The 20,917-nt window shown below is 37.7% G+C and overlaps 2 protein-coding genes across 4 annotated transcripts in view; one reads left to right on the top strand and one right to left on the bottom strand.

The window, feature by feature from the left end:
* Positions 1 to 20,426, top strand: part of myo3a (myosin IIIA) — a 124,200-nt gene extending 103,774 nt beyond the window's left edge. For all 3 annotated transcript variants that reach the window (XM_051881369.1, XM_051881365.1, XM_051881366.1), the window contains 10 exons: positions 66 to 177; positions 256 to 418; positions 495 to 581; positions 677 to 800; positions 2,627 to 3,761; positions 3,890 to 4,034; positions 10,208 to 10,299; positions 10,385 to 10,425; positions 18,340 to 18,525; positions 18,717 to 20,426. In XM_051881369.1, the coding sequence (XP_051737329.1) occupies positions 66 to 177; positions 256 to 418; positions 495 to 581; positions 677 to 800; positions 2,627 to 3,761; positions 3,890 to 4,034; positions 10,208 to 10,299; positions 10,385 to 10,425; positions 18,340 to 18,525; positions 18,717 to 18,831 (2,200 nt within the window). In that variant the 3' untranslated portion in view covers positions 18,832 to 20,426. The remainder of the gene's footprint in view (positions 1 to 65; positions 178 to 255; positions 419 to 494; positions 582 to 676; positions 801 to 2,626; positions 3,762 to 3,889; positions 4,035 to 10,207; positions 10,300 to 10,384; positions 10,426 to 18,339; positions 18,526 to 18,716) is intronic.
* LOC127505693 (protein adenylyltransferase SelO-like) overlaps positions 1 to 20,917 on the bottom strand; it is a 557,335-nt gene that overhangs the window by 442,656 nt on the left and 93,762 nt on the right. The gene's annotated exons all lie outside the window — the stretch shown is intronic.

Here is a 20,917-nt window from a genome sequence, read left to right as displayed (position 1 = left end):
CCTCCTGGATGTAGAATTTCTCAGTTGTTATGTTCAGTGTTTTACTAACCATTGGAATTTTTCAGGTACTCCATATTAGCTTTTAGAGCCAATGAAGAGCCAGCAATGAATCCAGAGACATGTGCGATTATTTTGGAGAAGGCCAAACTAGAGAACTGGGTTCTGGGCAAAACAAAGGTTTGTTAAAGAAAAGCATTAATAACTACTGCAGTTGATGTTCAAGAAAGCTCATAAGTATGATGGTTATGTGTCCAGGTCTTTCTTAAGTACTATCATGCGGAGCAGCTGAATCTGATGGTGAGGCAGACCACGGACCGGATTGTTCTAGTCCAGGCATATGTACGGGGGTGGATGGCATTCAGACGATATCGTTTGATGCTGGAAAAGAGAGAACAAAGTGCCGTGGTGTTACAATCAGGTGAGCTCATGTTGTTGACCTGATGCAAAAAGTCCAATACTCTGTTGGACCAGCTCTAAAATCTTATTTCTTCTAGCATACCGAGGACACAAAGTTCGGAAAAGAGTGGCTGATGACAAAAGCAAAGCAAAGTCTGACGTTGTTTTAACCCAATTTCAAGCTTGTAAGACAAAAAAAATCATTAAAAGTATTGAAGACACTGTATTAAATGGGTTTAGAAGTCACACACAATCACTAAATCACACCCTCTTTATGCAGTGTGCAGAGGATATCTGGCAAGGCAGACATACAAGGAGTTAGTAGATGAGAAGAACAAAGCTGCTGCAAAGATCCAGGCCCATTACAGGGGACACAAAGAGCGGAAGAGCTTTAAGAGGAAAAAGTAAGACCTATTCTTATTCCATCTGATTTTATTCTTTTACTTGTAGATTTGATTAAAGAATCTGCTGACAAACAAAATCTATAATATTCAGTCATTTAAGGTTCATCAAAGGTCATTTTAAATTATCTCTTATTTAAGCTCTTTTTCTTACTGCTCTTTTTCTTACTCCTTTTTCCAAGCTATGTCTTCATTTCCTTGCTTTAACTGGGGACTCCCGAGTCTCTTGCTATCTAACAAAAGGTATACTGTATGGTGACCATAAAATGAATACTGAAGTCCTGCAGGGCCATTTTTACTATATTCACAAGATAGTGTTGATTACAGTAGCTATTCCAACTTGTGTTGATATGAAAAGGCGTGAAGTGAGATGATAGACACCAGTAACACCGGTATGTTGCCATGAACAACTGTAGAAGGTCATTAAAGGATTAGTTCACTTCAGAATTAAAATTTCCTGATAATTTACTCACCCCCATGTCATCAAAGATGTATATGTCTTTCGTTCTTCAGCGAAAATAAGTTTTTGAGGAAAACATTCCAGGAATTTTCTCCATGTAGTGGACTTCACTGGGGTACAACGAGTTGAAGGTCCACATTGCAGTTTCAGTGCAGCTTCAAAGGGCTCTACACGATCCCAATAGGGAATAAGGGAATAAGGGTCTTGTCTAGCAAAAAGATTGGCCATTTTCTAAAAAAAATAAAAATTTATATACTTTTTAACCACAAATGCACATCTTACACTGCTCTGCGATGCACCACCCATTTACGTAATCACATTTGAAAGGTCAAGCATGATAGGCGAAAGTACCGATCCAGTGTCTACAAAGCGAACGTGCAAAGACTAAGTCAAACGGCCTTTACAAAAAAAGGTAAAACAACGATGTCGGACAATTTTATAGTTGGAGGAGAAAATGAGATGGAGTTTTTCGCCCTACCGCGGTACTTCTGCCTACGTCACGCGTGACCTTTCCAACGTGATTATGTAATGCGTGGCACATCACAGAGCAGTGCAAAATGAGCATTTGTGTTTTTTTATTTTTTTAGAAAATGACCGATCGTTTCGTTAGACAAGACCCTTATTCCTCAGCTAGGATCGTGTAGAGCGCTTTGAAGCTGCAATGAAACTGCAATTTGCACCTTCAACCCGTTGTACCCCAGTGAAGTCCACTATATGGAGAAAAATCCTGGAATGTTTTCCTCAAAAACCTTAATTTCTTTTTAACTGAAGAAAGAAAGACATCTTGGATGACATGGGGGTGAGTAAATTATCAGGAAATTTTAATTCTGAAGTGAACTAATTCTTTAACGTCGCCATTTTGAGTCCGGGCTGAGCCAGAAGGCCTTTCTGTCTGTAGTTTGCATGTTCTCCCATGTTGTTGTGGGTTTCCTCTGGGTAAGTTATAGGTGAATTTGAGACTCTAAATTGTCCATAGGTGTATGTGTGAATGTATAGTGGACTGGCCATCCATCCAGGGTGTTTCCCTGCCTACTGCACAAGATGCTGGGATAGGCTCCAGCACCCCCACAACCCTACTTCTGACAACCGTTTTTTGAAGATGTATGAATGGATATATTAAAATCTTAGACACTTAAAGGAATAGTTCACCCAAAAATGAAAGTTATCCTATAATTTACTCACCCTCAAACCATCCTAGGTGTATATAACTTTCTTCTTTCAGCCGAACACAATCAGTTATATTAAAAAATATCCTGGCTCTTTCCAGCTTTGTAATGGCATTGAATAGTATCCGAGTTTTTAAAGCTCCAAAAAGCGCATCAAGAATTCGACAATGCTGTGGTGGTATAAACTGATTTGTTTTACACAGAGAAGCCATGCAAAAGGAAAAGACTGAGAAAACAGAGGAAGGGGCAGAGGTCCCATCAGAAGCAGATGGTCCAGTTTCAGAGGAGCCATCACAGGAAGGTGAAATGGATGATGCTGATGAAAAGGCTGCTGTGGTTCTCCAGAGCAACTACCGAGGTTACAGAGAAAGAAAGAAATACAAGGAGCGTCGGGAACGGAATAAGACCTTGACCGGGGATGAGCTGGCCATTTCCTCATCCAGCCCTGAAAAACTTACTTCTGAAGAAGATTTGGATTCTATACAAGAGGAAGGGCACAAGAATATAGAGGAAGAAAAGGAGACTGAAGAAGAGGCTGCAGGTGGAGGAGATGACGACCCTGAACAGGAAACCAAGGCAGCCACTGTTATACAGAGCAACTTCAGAGGTCACAAAGAGCGTAAAAGACTCCAGGAGGAAGGGAAGATACCAGTTAGAGGGAAGAAGGAGACACAGAGTCCTTCAGTTGAGGAGGAGCTCCCTATTCCAGATCCACCACCTCCGGAAGAACTGATGGAATTCACAGAGGAAATGGAAGATGAGGCTCCAGCTGAACCTTCAGGAGAAGATGAAGAGGCCAAAGCTGCTGTGGTCCTTCAGAGCAACTTCCGTGGTCACAAAGAGCGTAAAAGACTACAGGATGAAGGCAAAATCCCAAGGAAAAAGGCTAAAGACGATCTGGCTAATCCAGAAGCTTCAGAACCAGACATTATTATTGAGGACCTTCCACCTCCTCCATTAGAACTTGACCAAGACCTGAATTCCAGTTCATCAGGGGCAGATGAAGAACATGCCGCAACTGTTTTACAAAGCAATTTCAGAGGCCACAAGGAGAGAAAGAGATTGAGAGCTGAGAGAGAAGGAGCCACAGGAAGAGAGCAAGAAATGTCCCAAGAGGTGGAGGAGCAAGAGAATGAGGAAGTTCTGGACATCACAGATGTTCAGCTGGAACGGAAGGAGGTAGAGGAAGAGGAGGACACACAGGCTGAGGAAGGCCAATATGATGAGGAGCAGGCAGCCATTAAAATCCAGAGCAATTTTAGAGGTTACAAAGACAGAAAGAACCTGAAAGCTACATCACAAAAACAGGATGAGGAAGTGGAGTCACTCTTCAGAGAGGTGTTGATTATATATTTATTTAAATATGAGACTTGATTTAAGAAATATATATTCTTTGCCTCACAAATTATGAGTCTTTTAAACAAAATTCATTTGATGACTGTCATTTTTCTTTGTAACCTGCTCAGGTTTCCAAGGCTTCTGAAGATTACCTTTCCCTGCAGAAGAAGTTAAATGAAATCATCCTTGCCCATCAGCTCAACCCCAGCAAAAATGGGATGTTTGTGAAAGGACAAGCCATGAATGGCTACATGGGCTGCTATCAGCCACCAGGTAAACAAGTCTCATTACTTTTATCTGTTCTTTCCCTGACCCCCTCCCCCAAACTGATTGATAGACCAAAGTTTGGAAGCAAAAAGTGTAAAATAAAACAATGTGATTTGTTCATATTCCGGCTCATGATAATTAAGCAGGAAACTGTCTTGTTTGGGTCTTCTAAACCTCCTAACGTTTGCAGTGCACTTCACTACTGCATCATCAAACAATAGCCCCTTCACACAGTAATTGCAGTAAATTACTGTAAAATTACCACACAAATGTGCTGTTCACACAAGCAATGGCGTTCAATCTTTTTACTGATAAGATACCATTCACACATCAGTATCAAAATACCGGTAAACTCTGTGATGTTTGATGCTGAGCCGCTTTCGTCATCCACCTGGATGAGAAGCCCTTTACTTTCACTATCTGTCCAATTTGACAACAGTGTTTTGTTTTGTTTTTTACTTTTGTTTTTTACTTTTTGAGTGACAGGCATAAGGGGATGATCACACAGAATGCAGATTTGCTCTTAAAAACACAAGATGCATAATAGTTACTATATACTGCAGTTATAAGTAGGCTACGCAATAAAAGCAGAGCCGCAACACTGATGAATGGAAAAGAAGGCAGGGTCTCGACTTGGTACAAGGGTTAGATATTCATCTAGCACGTGTTTACATAAAAAAACAATTAAAAGCAGCAGAACTTACCGTAAGCGGCTCAGGCAGAGCTTTATGTTTGGCCCGAAGCAGACTTCTTACATCAGTGCGTTCTGACCTTGTATGTGCTCATATCCTGTTCTTTGTTCACACATTGCATCATACTGATAATTTACTGGTAGTGTTATAACTTCTCATACCAGGAAATTGCCAGAACTGATTTACTGGTATTTTTAAAAAGGTCCTGTTCACACATGATCTCTCAGCGATAATTTACTAGTAATTTAGCCGGAAATATGTATGTGTTAATGGGGCTAATGAAACATTTTGGCAATACAATTATACGACTTTTCCCCACCCTTGTGAAAAAAAAGTGTGCTTAATTGTGTTGAATGTGCCCTTGTTGTGTACTTTTTGTATTTTTAAAAACTGCACTTGCAGGTAATATAATATTAATGAAATAAAAGGCCACTTATAGGTGTGCTTTAAGTAAGTACACTTATATGACTATGTTTGTTAAACCACTTAAAGGTGACCTATTATGCCCCCTTTTACAAGATGTAAAATAAGTCTCTGGTGTCCCCAGAGTGTGTATGTGAAGTTTTAGCTCAAAATACCCCACAGATAAATTTTTATAGCATGTTAAAATTGCCACTTTTTGGGGTTGAGCAAAAATGCGCTGTTTCAGTGTGTGCCCTTTAAATGCAAATGAGCTGCTGCGCTCGGCCTAAGAGGGCGGAAAATTCTCCGGTGTCAGGATTCAGTCAGGATGCACTATAATGTCAGAAACTGTGAATATATGCTTCATGGAGATAGAACATTTATAGTTTAGTTTAATTACGGTTATAGCTTATATTGTCTTCTTGTTTTTATCCACTATATTAGTACAAGCCAGTTTACCGATGAGTTTTATAACGTTTATTGTACTTCACACAAAATATGAAGCGTCTGTTTTCACTCTAGAAAATCACTGTAAGAGCTTAATAAAACACAAGTGTGCATTAAAATATTATCCATAAACTCTCTCTCTCCCTTGCATTATCATCAAGATACACAGCGAAGTACACAGAAACACTCGTTACAACTAACAGTAAACAAATATATAAAGACCTTATGCCTTTTTGGGTGGTGCTTAATAAACTGGTAAACTTTATATCCATAAATCAACTCCGATGAACTGTAATAAAGTGCTCTCACCTTCATTACTGCCGTATCCAATATCACTCTGGAGGCTGTAAGCTGGATCACGAACAGTTTACTGATCTCTCCTTGAGTAACACATTTTTAGCACAACCTCTGTTTTGTATTGTCCCTTTGTATCAACATTCGTTCACAAAGCAGTCCGGTGTGAAATGATTCGCGCAGACATAAACAAATTTCGGTAGAGTTGAGGGAGCATTTTCTTCGAAAACAAAATGAATCTACCTCGTCTTCAGCGGCTCAGATTTAGGGAGTAAATGGAGAGAGCTATGTGGATTAATCCATCCAGCTACAGAACACCTAAAACGCTTGGGAGACATTCTCTTCCATGCAATGGCGGACTGTACAACTCGCTGTGAACTTGCTCAGGGCAGTTCTATGTTAAAACGGCAGTGTCTGTCAACATTTGTGGGTGGGGCCTGTGGCTAATGTGACGTCACACTGCCTGATCTGGAAACGGCTTGTTCAGAGACACTGCTTATGATTTATGGGGATTAAAAAAAAAGGAGTGGTTGGATTTTTATCATTATAGGATGGTTGTGTACACACATTGCCAACACACATTTATGTCCAAACACCATACAAAAGTGAATTTTGCATAATAGGTCCCCTTTAAAGGGATAGTTCACCCAAAAATGAAAATTTTGCCATTCCTTACCCTCAAGTTGTTCCAAACCTGTATGTTTTTTTTCTTCTTCTGTTGAACACAAAAGAAGATATTTTAAAGAATGTTGGTAACCAGACAGCTGATGGCACCCATTGACTTCCATAGTAGGAAAAAAATACTAAGGAAGTCAGTGGGTGCCATCAACTGTTTGGTTACCAAAATTCTTTAATATAACTTATTATGTGTTCAACAGAAGAATGAAACTCATACAGATTTGGAACAACATGAGGGTGAGTATATGATAACATAATTTTAATTTTTGGGTGAACTATCCCTTTAAATACACCTTTAAAAAGTGTACATTGTAATAATGCCAAATGAAATTACTTGTGAGTACATTTAAATGATTATGTAAGGAAAAATTGACAATGGGCCATTGAATTATAGAAAAATAATGCACCCTCAAGGTAGTAATGTGGTCACAACAAGTGAAGTGATATGGAACAGTAAGACCTGCCTGGAACTACTTTAACTGTGCATAGTAGAACATTGGTCAACCATTCAAAATCAAGCATTCAGTAGCCCTGTAGTATAAGTTTTAATAATCATTTGCCATGCTTTAAAGAATTACACTTATTTTGATGTGTTGACAAACATACTAAAGCACATTTAAAGTTAATATAAAGTATTTTAAATGTACTAAATTGCAACTCCATTACAAATGAGTAATTACAATTATATTTAAATACATGGCATACAAGTTTCAATAGAAATGATATTAAAGTATATTTTAGTTTATAATAAATGCTTGTCAGTACATTTGGCACTTTAACCATATTTCAAAGACAAGAATAGTAACTATGAAATTACATATAAAGATGTACTTAAGCCCTATTTAAGTTAAAAAAAATTCTAATGTTCAGCTATCTGTATTTCATGGAATTTAAACTGAAAAGCGTTTTCATTTAATTGCAATTAACATGCAATTAAGTGTCCTAAAACATTACTTTCAGTCCACACTTAAGTATAATCTTTTAGGTCACACTTTAGTTTGGGGAACACATATTCACTATTAACTACAACTTTTGCTTCAATAAACTCCTAATTTACTGATTATTAGTAGTTAGTAAGATAGTTGTTGTACTGGTTAAGTTTAGATATTAGGGTAGGATTAAGGGATGTAGAAAATATATTAATATGTCCTTTATAAGTACTAATAAACTGCCAATTTGCTGGTAATATACAAGCTAATAAGCAGTTAATAGTGAGAATTGGTCCTCAAACTAAAGTTTTACCATCTTTTATTTCCGCAAGAAGTACTCTTTTTAAAATGATGTTAGTGTACTTCTTTTTCAGAAGGGCTGCTTTGGTTATTTACAGAGAAAACATAAGTTTTTTCAAAGGTGGAAAAAAATAGCTAATGCACTATCCAAACCTGCTTCTGATGCAGATTAAAATAGCTGTAAGAAAGCTCTACCTTAATTATACTTTCTTGCTATCGATTTTATCAGTATGTGAAGTTTCCTCTAACGGTGACTGTCTGATCATATCAAAAATTGGATGTCTAGTACCACAACAGGCAAATTGGGCTCAACAAGATGTGTCATCAGAAAATTTCCCCGCCTGCACAAATTTACTCTTCATTTGATTTTTGTTGCGATATGTCTAATTGCTTTTGGAAGGATAATTCTTGCAGATTCTATTATTCCTGATATGCACTTTGTGTTAAAATGAATCCAGATTATTCTGTCAGCAGTGATTATGGTTTGTTTATGACAGATGTGGCCTCCGGATCTGTTTTCTTCTGTCACATAGTCTCAATTTCTGTGAAAGCTGAACTTCTACAAAAATCTTGCTAAGGAGATTTAATTTGCTTCGTAAACACTGTGGTCATCTGTCACATGTTTATTAATGATTTATTGTATTGTAAAATGTATCTGTAAGCTCCACAGTCATAATAAATAATCATAACCATAATCTTGGTTGGAAATGTGGAAACAATTATTATTGTGGAATTATTATTGTTTCCACATAGAAGTGCCCTTTGAATGCCAGTCACATTTCCGTGTACATGAAAGGTCTTTAAATGCTAATCGCATTGCCCCAGCAATTACAGCAAGCATTAATATAAGAGCTGCAAATTGGCTTTATACCTCTGAGCAATCAAGAAATGCTGATGACCTTTCAAGAGACACATTCAATAAATATGACAAACTCTCCAGCCTGTTCCCACTGGTCCTGGTGGACATTGATTAATTTCTTTTGTACCTGACTTTTCTACATGATAAACAGTGCTTGAATAAGCAGATATTCAAATACATCAAAGGTCATTTTTGTATCTTTTGTTGTTTATCTAAAAAAAAAAAAAATCATATTTTTTAAGCAAGTATTCTCTATCAAAGGCATTCCAGTGTGTATCATAAGTATGCTCCCTACATGAGGGCTGTTTCAAAACAGTAAGCATGCAAAATTATTCTTTACATTTTGGTGAAAATTGCATGTATCCTTCATGAAGAAGGCAAACGCTGAATGCTTTGCAACTATTATGCATCTTCTGATAGAGTACAGAATCTCCTGATCAAAACACAGGCGAAGAAGAAGCAGAAACTTGCGATAGCATATGTAAGCAGATGCATATGTAAAATATCACAATTATAAACATTAAACAGCATATAAATCAAAACTGCCCAACGTTATCGAATGAAATGTTGACCCAGGATGTGGTAGAGGACTGTGAAGCTTTGGGGGTGTTGATGGACTCGATCTACTCCATCCATGTTTTGATCAACATTCTGAATCCCATCTGGACAAAGTCTTTGACAAAAGTGCATTTTTATTAGCTTTTTGTTCAAAATGTTGCTTCTTTCCCACATTTAAGTGCTGATAAAAAAAAAAGAATGCATTAAGCTAGAATAAAATGTTTTGTTTGTTTGCTTGTTTGCTTGCTTTTAAAGCAGAGGGTCTGTTCGTTCTTTATATTGCAAGTTCAGATATTCATACAACAAAATATTCTGGGGGCCATGACAATTATGTGAAAATGTTCAAAAATGAACAAAATTCTAAATGTATTTCCTCCAGTAATTATAAAATTGATACGAATAGTCTAATAGTCATTCTAATTAAAGATTTTTTGCTCATTACATTGTTGCACTTTTAGCTTAGCAACATGCTAACATCAAACCCTATTGCAGTCAATTGAGAATTGAATAGCCTATTTTGAGTGTTTCAAATCAGTCACCCATGAGGTTTAATTTCAATTAGGATGCTGTCTTAGAAGGTAGCTGCCTATGTAGGCGGTATACAGGAAGACTACTCACTTTGGAAAAGAGCTTCCGTGTCTGTGTCAGTCTGTAGCACATTGTGACTGGTAGGGCATTTCTGATTGATTGTTAGTGGATAAATACAAATAGCGAGACCCAAGGGTTAAACCGTGCCGCGTGGTTTATTCGATAAGAACAAAGGGGTCAAAGTTCAGCTGGATGTTGAGTGCTGATCCTATTCTTCAGTTTGTAGCAATGGGGTTCCCACAAGGGAATTATTTGTTGTATTCTCTTTGTTCACCTTGCACACAAGGGACTTGTGCACTAGACATAATAAAACATTTAGCAAAGGTTCAAAAGGCTTCAAGGTCAAATATCACTAGGCACTTTTTAAATGTTGATTGGGTTTTACTGTTCTATTTTCACCTTTTATTTTTCTGATGTGTTTTGAACTAACAGCCGACACAAAGCAGTCACGAACGCCTCGCCGCACTCAACAACCAAAGACCCTGAACACGCCAGAGGACTCCACATACTACACACTCATTCATGTGAGTCACACAATGACACTCACTTTATCTGAGGATTATCTGGGCTTCTGCTTAAATGATCTTTCTCACGCTGGGTCTTTTCCAGAGATCTGTTCAGGACGATAAAAGAAGGCCGAGAAAACAAAGGTAAATCAATTGGCAGAAGTGTTATACTAAACAAGAATGTGCCCTCTCTCAAGATGGTGCTGCTTTGCAGACAAAGAGAAAAAAAGCTATGTTTGGAATGAAATAGTAGGGTACTGTGTGTGATGCACTGTATACTGCATTTATTAATAGTATATGAAACAGTGTATGGTGTACAATGAAACTATACACTACATTGTTGTCACATGACCTCATTACATTAAATATTTAAATCAGCAAGTGGAGCCTATTTATTGTTTAAAAATACACTACTGTTCAAGTTTGGGGTCAGAAAGACTTTTTAATGTTTAAGAAAGAACTTTTGCTCACCAAAACTGCATTTATTTGATCAAATATACAGTAAAAACAGGAATATTGTGAAATATTATTACAATTTAAAAAAAAAACTGTGTTCTATTTTAATATATTTTAAAATGAAATTTATTCCTGTGATGGCAAAGCTTTCAGTATCATTACTCCAGTCTTCAGTGTCACATGATCCTTCAGAAATCATTCTAATATGCTGATTTGCTGCTCAGGAAACATTTCTAAAAAAATGTATCAATGTTGAAAACAGTTGTGCTACTTGTTTTTGTGGAAACCAAAATATTTTTTTAGGATTATTTGATGAATAAACAGCATTTATTTGAAAAAGAAATTGCTGAACAAAAGTTCAAATTCAAGTTTCAAAAAAATAAAAAAAATAAATAAATACTGACACCAAACTTTTGAACAGTAGTGTAAATCTGGTGTAAATTTGCGTGTTTTAATTTTGCATTTTAATTTTGTTTAAAGGGGTCATATAATGCCACTTGTACAAGATGTAAAATAAGTCTCTGATGTCACCAGAGTGTGTATGTGAAGTTTTAGTATTTCAAAATACCCTACAGATCATTTTATATAGCATGTTAAAGGCACAGTATGTAAGATTTTTATATTAAAATATCCAAAAACCACTTGCATAGTGTTATATATTTCGTTCAGCTGTGTACTTACATTATCATAAATGTTTCCAAGAATTTGTAAATTCACAATTTTAAATAGTGCCCGTCCCTCCCTTGTCACTTGTCGCCTGTCAATGACGTAATATCTGCGTTATCCCGGGTTTCCTTGTACTGCATAGTAACCATGGCAACAGACGCGGACAGCTGCGTAAGGTCTAGCAGCACGCTGTTGTTTTGTTCAAACATTATGGACCATGGCAAGCAAACTTTGGGACAAAAGGAGAAATAAAACGAGGATCAATATCGGCGTGGCGTTTCCAAGATGGAGCTTTGTAACAACTTTGACTTGACAGAGACGCCGCTCTTGCACGTTATTAGACAAGGTGAGCAAATGTAGGCAGCAGGCTTCATAAGACTAATCAATGTTATATAGCTCAACACGATGAAATATTAGAATATCATCAGTATGATATTCTAATATTGATCTAGCTTACTATTATGTTTCAAACAGCCAACATACTAATAAATAGAATAATATTACAACTTTCAACACACTCAAATGCAGTTTAGTAAGATAGTGTAACTTGAGACCAAGTGAAACAGTGCTGCGTTACCTCACAATTTTAATTCGTCAAATAAACTGACCTGTATGAGTAGTATTTCAGCACTTCCGAGCAGTTCGGTAGAATGAAATGTCCTCATTCCTTTCTATCCCCTGGGACTCGCGTGTGGCACTGATATCTGTCTCTCATTAGCAATCGCGCCCGTGATTCTCAGCCACGCCCTGCTTCAAACCACAGTCCTGTTAAAAACATGAATGCTTTCACTCATCCATAAACATTATTTCGCCATAAACATTAGTAGATCCATCGGCATGACAACAAGTTCCATGATTCCACACTCATTCACTGCATCATCAGTCTATGCCTTTGTTATTGTTTTGAAGAGTTTAGCGACCCCCAGCGGCGAAAAAAACATACTGTGCCTTTAAATTTGTCACTTTTTGAGGGTGAGCAAAAACGCCCCGTTTTTGTGTGTGTCCCTTTAAATGCAAATGAGCTGCTGTTCTCAAAAGGGGCAGAGTTTCAGGAGCTTGTGTTAGCACTTAGCAGCGCCTCACATTACCTCACGCAGACTCACTGAAAATGTCAGAAATTGTTCAGCCTTTTATGTTCAAACCAGAGGCGAACAATGATGGAGAGACTCAAGAAGAAGTGACAACATTTTGAATGCAACAGGATGCTTCTGAACAGTTAGTTGATGAATTTATGTAGCTGATGTGGAGTTAAAGTCAATGATTAGCATATTCTGTCATGATAATGTATAATTCGCTCCTGTGCGAACTGTTGTAAATGCTTACAGAGCCAGAGAATATATTCTGCATGAAGATAGAACAAGTATAGTTTAGTTTAATTACGGTTATAACTTGTCATTTTGTCATCTTGCTTTATGACATGCTGTTGCATTTGTGTTACGTACTGTAATGCAGTCACATGGCCTCACCCCTTTGTTGCATCTTCCCGGGGGCAGGGTTTATGTAAATTCTAGGGTTAGTGATGTCACCAACCCAGGAAGAAGCTTGTTGTAGTCCTTAAACAGGAAATTATTTAAAAGACAATATCTCCGTTTGCATTGAACTTTCAGCGCTGTAACTTTGCAGATACTGTTTATGCTCAAGGAGCAACATTACACACTAACTAAAGTAAAAAAAAAAAAGTGAAATTGCAATGAACCACCCCTTTAACTAATGTAGAGATATTTACAAAGGTCAAAATCAAATCAAACACATTGCATTGTGGAATAAAGTATTCTGTGCAGTGCACAAATTAGAAATGTAGGTCAGGAAAATGTGCATACTGGCACAAATACTTCAGAAATAGTAGATGTATTACTATAGTATACTACTGTTCCAAACATAACCAAGCAAATCAAACTAATGCATAAGAAAACACTGGATATAAAGCTAAATCCCAACAAACATGAATGATATCAGTTCACCTAAAATCAAATTTAGGTGAATAATTGTGTGAATAAAAAATGCCAGTGCTGTCTCCTGGCCACTTTTTAATAGGGTCATATCTTAATTGCTCTTAAAAATCTCATTATAACCATCTAGTCTGTCTGACTAATACTAATGCAATGATACTTGTTCTCGCCAGACATACAGTAACGTAGGTAAAGCATGTAGGTAAAGTATTTGGTATAAAATCAATAAAAACTGATTTATAGGCAATATTCAGATTGATCAAATTGTATTTATAATGCGAATGCTAATAGCTGGCATATTACGGCTCGTTCCTGTAGTGTTTCCCTGTCAGGAGTGAGGCCAGCGTGACACATCCCCAGTGTCACAGCATGTGTGAAATATTGTGTGTGTGAACATGAATCTGGACCTCCATGAGCGCCACTGACAGGAGATTTCACAGGCCAGCCGAGTGACAAACAGCTCTGACAAACAGACAGGGTGTTGGACGCTTTATAACAGAACTCACAGAGACGCACAACATCAAGGACGAGTCATTTTTGCAAATGAATAAAGTCAATATGAGCAGCAGCATACACCAGCTGACATACTTCATTCCAGTATTCATGAAATCAACTTTCATAATATATATTCCTGGTCTTGTATATTCTTCTCATTGAATATCCTGTTTCACTTGTAAATACTGTGCGTCACACGAGCAGGTAAAATGGTTTGCGCATTTCTTGTTGACTTGAAGAGTGAGAAGGTCAGTAGGACGGACAAATCTCTGGCTCTGTCTGATAACTGGCCCATGTTGTGTCAGAGAGAAATAGAGGAAGGGATTGGCAGTGGAAAGAGAGAAAACAGAGAGAGATAGGGGACCATTAAGGTAGCTTGGGGGGGAAAAGGGCATGCTGAGGACATGCAGGTAATGAGGGAGTCCTGCGGTACAAATGTGCAGAACTAGAGAGAGAGAGCAGACAGATGTAGCAGAACACTCGGTTTTTACAGGACTGTGTATCTGTCATGTGAATTAATCTAACCGTGTCCAGGTCACATTTCACTGCAAAATCCAAAGAAAACCAAAAGAAATGATATTTCTCATGAAGAAAACGAAGCATATTTTTTATGACCATTATGATTTTTGACATTTTGACATTACAGTAATTTCATGTTTTCCACACAAATTCTCCTTACACAAATGTAGTCATTATTTAAAAAAATAATAAATTCAGCATAAACACAGGAAAAAAAATGAAACACAGTGAAAAAAATATCCAACAAATATTAAATACAATTAGTAAAAAAAATGTGTGTATGTATATATATTTAAGTATCATATTTAATAGTATTAAATTATTATAAATATTATTTTTATGGTAATAAAAATATGTAAGTATAATATATTTTTCTATTTTATATTAATACTTTTGTAACGAGGCGAGTTGCAGTGAGACCCCAAGTGCAGTTTTATTAAACAAGATATATATGAATAATCTAAATAATTCATAAACCAAACACAAAATAAACAAAAGGCTTGGCAGAGCTAAACATGACTTGACTTGACTTGATGCATGAACATAACATAAACAAACTCACCACACTGGGATACACGAACAAAGACTAATGAGCAAACAAGGGACACCTGTGCACAATCAAGACAATGAACCAATCAGAGAACAAGACACATGACCACAACAAACCAAAGAGAACATGACACAAGACTTGGGAAGCACATGACAAACAGGAAACATGACTATGACTAAACTTCAAAATAAAAGACATGAACCAAAAACCCAAAACAGACAAGACACCCCCTGCCCCCAGGGGCAAGACCATGGGCCGTGGAACAATGGTGAGCCTGGATTGTGGTGCAGTGGCAGACTGTAGAGCATTGGCGGACCTGGGCCGTGGAGCAGGGGTAGGCCTGGATCATGGAGCAGTGGAGGGCCAAGCTCCACATCCTCTGGAGCTTGGTACCCATAGTCCCCCCCCAAAAAATCTTTAGGGGAAACATGAGTGGTCATGGTGTGACTTGACTCTGACTCTTGACTCCATGATGGCAGGAGGCTCTGGCGTGGCGGCCATGATGTGGAGAGGCTCTGGCGTGACGGCCATGTTGGCTGGAGACTCGGGTGTGGTGGCCATGACGTGAAGAGACTCTGGTGGGGCGGGCCATGACGTGAAGAGGCTCTGGCATGGCAGCCATGTTGGCTGAAGACTCTGGTTCAGCGGCCATCTTGGCCTAAGACTTGGGCTCGGTGGCCATCTTGGCAGAAGACTCTGGCTTTGTTGCCAACTTGGCGGAAGACTCTGGCTCAGCGGTCTTATTGGCTGAAGGCTCTGGCAGAGCAGCCATGGCGTGAACAGGCTCAGTCTTGGCAGGCATGACGTAAGCAGGCTCAGGCTTGGCAGGCCTGACGTGAACAGTCTTTAGCTTGGCAGGCATGATGCTAAGAGACTCAGGCTTGGTAGGCATGAAGTGAACAGTCTCTGGCTTGGCAGGCATGACGTGAACAGTCTTTGGCTTGGCAGGCATGATGCTAAGAGACTCAGGCTTGGTAGGCATGAAGTGAACAGTCTCTAGCTTGACAGACATGACGTGAAGAAACTCAGGCTTGGCAGGCATGATGTGAGCAGGTTCGAGCTTGGCTGGCATGATGTGAAAGGTCTCTGGCTTGGCAGGCCTGACATGAACAGTCTCTGGCATGGCAGGCATGATGTAAAGAGGCTCAGGCTTGGCAGGCATGATGTGAAGAAACTCAGGCTTGGAAGGCATGACGTGAAGAAACTCAGGCTTGGCAGGCATGACATGAACAGATTCAGGCTTGACAGGCTTGGCGGGTACTGTGGGATTACGGGGCTCCTCATCCACAATTTTATTAAACAAAATATGTGAATAATCCATAAACCAAACACAAATTAAACAAAAGACTTGGCAGAGCTAAACATGACTTGACTTGACGTATAAACATGACGTGAACAAACAAACTCACCACAATGGGCTACACAAACAAAGCTAGACAAAGGAACCATGAAACAAGTGGGCTATAAATACACAAGACTAATGAGCAGACAAGGGACACCTGTGCACAATCAAAACAATGAACCAATCAGAGAACAAGACACATGACCACAACAAACCAAAGAGAATATGACATAAGACTTGGGAAGCACATGACAAACAGGAAACATGACTATGACTAAACTTCAAAATAAAAGACATGAACCAAAAACCCAAAACAGACATGACAACTTTATTATTTTAAGTATCATATTATTATAAAATATTAAACTAATAATGCATTTTCATATAAAAATAAGGCATTTTAAAAAATTAATTTATATATTTAGTTGTTTGATATGATACAGATAGAGAGAGACAGACAGGAAGTGCATCAGTAGGCCAGTGGGGCTGACTGATGTAATTGCATCAACGGTCTAGCTGGCAGGCCGTAGGCTTTTGGCTTCATTGGTTTCATAGATAGCTGTTTTCATTACATAAGCCCTGAGACAATGGGTAAAGTCTACTGAAAGAACATTCGAATTGAGTCTGCTGAGGAGCCATGAATCAGAGCCTGTCCTGAAGGCCATCACTTACATACCGCAGAACAGCCATGAAATGCACTCAATATAGCATAATGGCCACCCATTAATAGCAGCCTGCTATGACAAAATAGATGTTATTTATGATCGGGAACAATAAATTTTGGCTAAAGGCAAGCAGGGTTTTCTGAAACAAAGAATTACTAATACAGCATTGTAAACAGAAATAGTTCTGTCATGATTCACTCAAACTCAAAAAAGTAGATGGGGACACCTTAAAAATAGTCCATATGACACGTTACTATTCCATGCCTTTTGAAGAAACAAATCAATGACTTATGAATAAATAATGACAGAATTTAATTTTATTGTGTGAACTATCCTTTAAAAGAGTGAAAGACTCTTAAAAATAAAGGCTCCAAAGGGGGATTCTTGCAGCGATGCCATAGAAGAACCATTTTTGGTTGCCCAAAGAACTTCAGTGAACAGTTCTTAAAAGAACCATTTTAAGAACATTTTAATACATTCAAAAAAACAAAACTTTCACTGTTGTTAGTTTCACTCAAACCACCCTTGTTCACATTACTTAAAAAACTCATGTAACTACATGAACATAATTTAATTGCATTGTTTCTACTAAAAATGAGTATTGTCAGCTTTACTTAGTGTTTGTTCAGTCAACTTGACATTGCTGAGTGAAACGCACAAATTATTGTTGACATAACTAACTGTGCAGTGGATCCGTAGTTCCCAGCATGCTTTGCAAGGGACTGCATTAGGAGAGTAAATTTAGGGATTAAAGTGTTATTTTATGTGTTTTTCAGTACAGGGAAAGATGTTGTTAGTTTATGTTAGTGTTTAATGTTCAGTTATGTTGAACATTTAGAGGAGTTTCTGTAATGTTTTTGAATTTTGTGGTTACCATTATGCAGAAGAGTGTCGCCTGTGTTTAGGCTGTGTGCACTCATATACGCAAGTTTATAGGATGAAATTCCTGCTCTCAATTCAATTGTGTTTGTTCAGTGAATTTTTTGAGTGCGTTTTGTAGAGCAAATAGTTCATTTAATAAGGTAAATTAAGTCAATAAATGTGTTCACCTTACGTAATCAACGTAACATTATTAAGTAAACTGCACATATAAATATTATATAATTGACAAATTCAAATGATTTGTATTTACTCAAAGAAATGTTGTCAGCTTTACTTGAATTTCTTTTGTTCATTCAACTAAATTGTTATTTGTACAAATTACTCAATATAGTTGCGTGGAACCACTTGACACTTCCAACATTTTATTTTTTTGAGTGTAATCTAAAGAACCATTTTCCATTACAAAGAAGCTTTTGTGCATTAAAAAGGTTCCATGGATGTTAAAGTTTCTTCACTGAACCATCAATGCCAATAAAGAAACTATTTTTGAAACTGTATAGGCACAAATTAATTTGTTTTCTCTGCACCCACCAGCCCCAAAAAACTAGACAATGATGACCAGTACTACCAGGGTTTGTCCAGCAGTAAATCCACAAGCCTGCCCAGTGACAGACGGCGGTCCAGCAAACGGAGAGCTTCCACTGAAAGAAGACGCTCTTCTGAGACACCACTGTCCGATATCCCTAAATCTGATATCCCTAACGATCCAAAGGAGAAGAGGTGAAAAAACATTTGTCTGTTTAACAAATGCCCTCCTCAAGACGTTGACCTCACACTGCAATACACTGAGCGGCAGACATGATAAATGTGTTCAAGCAGAAGATGCAGATATCCCCGCTTTCTTTCACTTTCTCACTTGCGTCTTCATTTCTGTGTGAAGTCATGCTTTATCTGCCCCTCTCTGTCCACAGGCACTCGTTCTCTAGAATGCCCTCTACAGAGAGTCAAAGTGAGGACAACCCCTATGACTACAGAAAGATACTGAGGAAGACCTCCCAGAGACGAAGGCTTCTAACACAGCCATAGCCCTCAACAACAGGACTACTGTAAATACTGTCAGTGACTGATGTGGTCAGCAAAAATATGCTGTTTGTCCTTAAAGGTAGAGCTCACCTAAAAATTAACATTCTGGCATCATTTACTCACTGTCGTGTCATTCCGAACCCATGTGGTTTTCTTGCGTGGAACACAAAAGGAGATATTTTGAATAATGTCTGCTCTTTTCTACATGATTACAAAAATCAAGCTTTCAGATCTTCAATAAGCCACAAAGTGATGTTTAATTCATCAAAGAATCATTCTTTTGAGTCAGACTTGAATCGATTGAAATAATTTGTTCACAAATCGGACTGATCCGATTGCGGTGTTTAACAGCTCACTGGAGGGGGAGAAAAAAACTTTGGGTGACCATTACCATTTTGGGTTGGTTTCCCAAAGAACCGGAAGTTGAAACGGAAGTTGTGATAGTCTTTTCTTCTCTATTGTGATGTATATCCAAGTGAAACGGCTTCTCAAACTAGAAAAAAATGTTGGGCGGGACTTCATTTTGTCTATTGGGAATTGATTGGATGGTTGTGATTTTCTATTGGTGGATCTCATGTGAGTGACAGGTTGCCCCACCCTCAGGCCAGTAAACCTCATCAGAGAAGAAAAGAGATGTTATTTCAAGAGGAGGGGGGAGGGAGGGGGGAGTGATTTAATTAAAGATTATGAGGGCACACTAATTTTTTTTAACAAAAAAACTTTTTAAAAATTTATTTTTTAAAAGGTAAATGATGTGCACAAATAAATCATTTATAATAAATACTGCAATATGGCTTTAGTTAGTTACTAAATAGTGTCCAATTGTTTTTTTGTTTTTTTGGGGTTTTTTTTTGCTGTACAGAATGTAACAATATCTAGCTAATCAGAGACGTAATGAATAGAAATGATGTTTTCATGGATGGAGCCAAAGAGCTGACATTGTAACCGGACATTTGTGCTGCACTTGCTTGATTTTTAACTCAGGTTTAGCAGTTGATGTTTTCTATATGTTGATCCTTTCTGTATAAGTCTCTTTGTGAATAAAGATTTGTCTTCAAAGACATTCATAAATTGACCTATATATTTCCACTAATTAGGGGTTATATTTGAATGAATGTCTCTAATGGATCCTGGATGCTTTGATTTAGTGAGTCAGGCTTGCTGCATCATTTCTGCATAAATATTAACAGGACATAAAAATATGGATTATATTTATAATTTCCCAGATGCACGTACAGTATGCACTTGTATCTTGTTCACATAATGCATACATATGAATATATTTGTATTCTTGAAATGTCACTTATTTGTAAATATGATTTTCTTAATATTTAATTCTGTAATTAGTCAAATTAAATGATAAAATGCATACAATAGTGTACATAATGGTTGATGTTAAACCCAGAGCAGACTAAAAGCTACAGAGAAATGTAATTATTGAACCAGTTTCATTTTCTTATGCCTTTCCCATCTACAGCACGTGTCATTGTTTCTTAGCCTAATCTTAGTTCATATGAAACACATTATTTGTATTAAAGGGTTCTGGAATTCATGTTTAGGTAACAGGTACAGTGGAAAGCAGGTTCCAGAAATAAAAACATAATGAATTCCAGTTATATTTAATAATGATCAAATAATTTTTTTTTTCAGTGTGATGCTCATTTTAGTATCTTCATGTATTGACATTGAACAAAACATTTTCCCGATGTAACTCTCTTGACATGCTTTTCTATGTATTTTTCTCGATTAAACATGTCTACACACCAACCATAACCTGCTTAAGCTGTTATTATCTGCATCTTTTTATTTCACTTTATTTCGACATTATATAGGTTTTCGTTTTATTCTATACATGCAGAAATAAATAGCATATGTGTGCCATGGCGCACGATCACCGCAAACAACACACATTGGCATTGAGAATAAATAAATTCATCGTAATGTTTTGGTTAATTCTAGGTTATCCCAATCATGTTTGAAACTGGGTCTCCAATTTTCACATTAATACGAAATGGTTTGATGATGGGGGCAGGGATATGGACCACAGATCTGAATGTCATGGTTCATGGAGCAGCCCGGCTGCTCCTCC

The sequence above is a fragment of the Ctenopharyngodon idella genome, chromosome 23, assembly GCF_019924925.1.
Source record: "Ctenopharyngodon idella isolate HZGC_01 chromosome 23, HZGC01, whole genome shotgun sequence".
NCBI lineage: Eukaryota > Metazoa > Chordata > Actinopteri > Cypriniformes > Xenocyprididae > Ctenopharyngodon > Ctenopharyngodon idella.
Note: the sequence above shows the minus strand (reverse complement) of the source record. Positions and strands in the feature narration are given on the sequence as shown.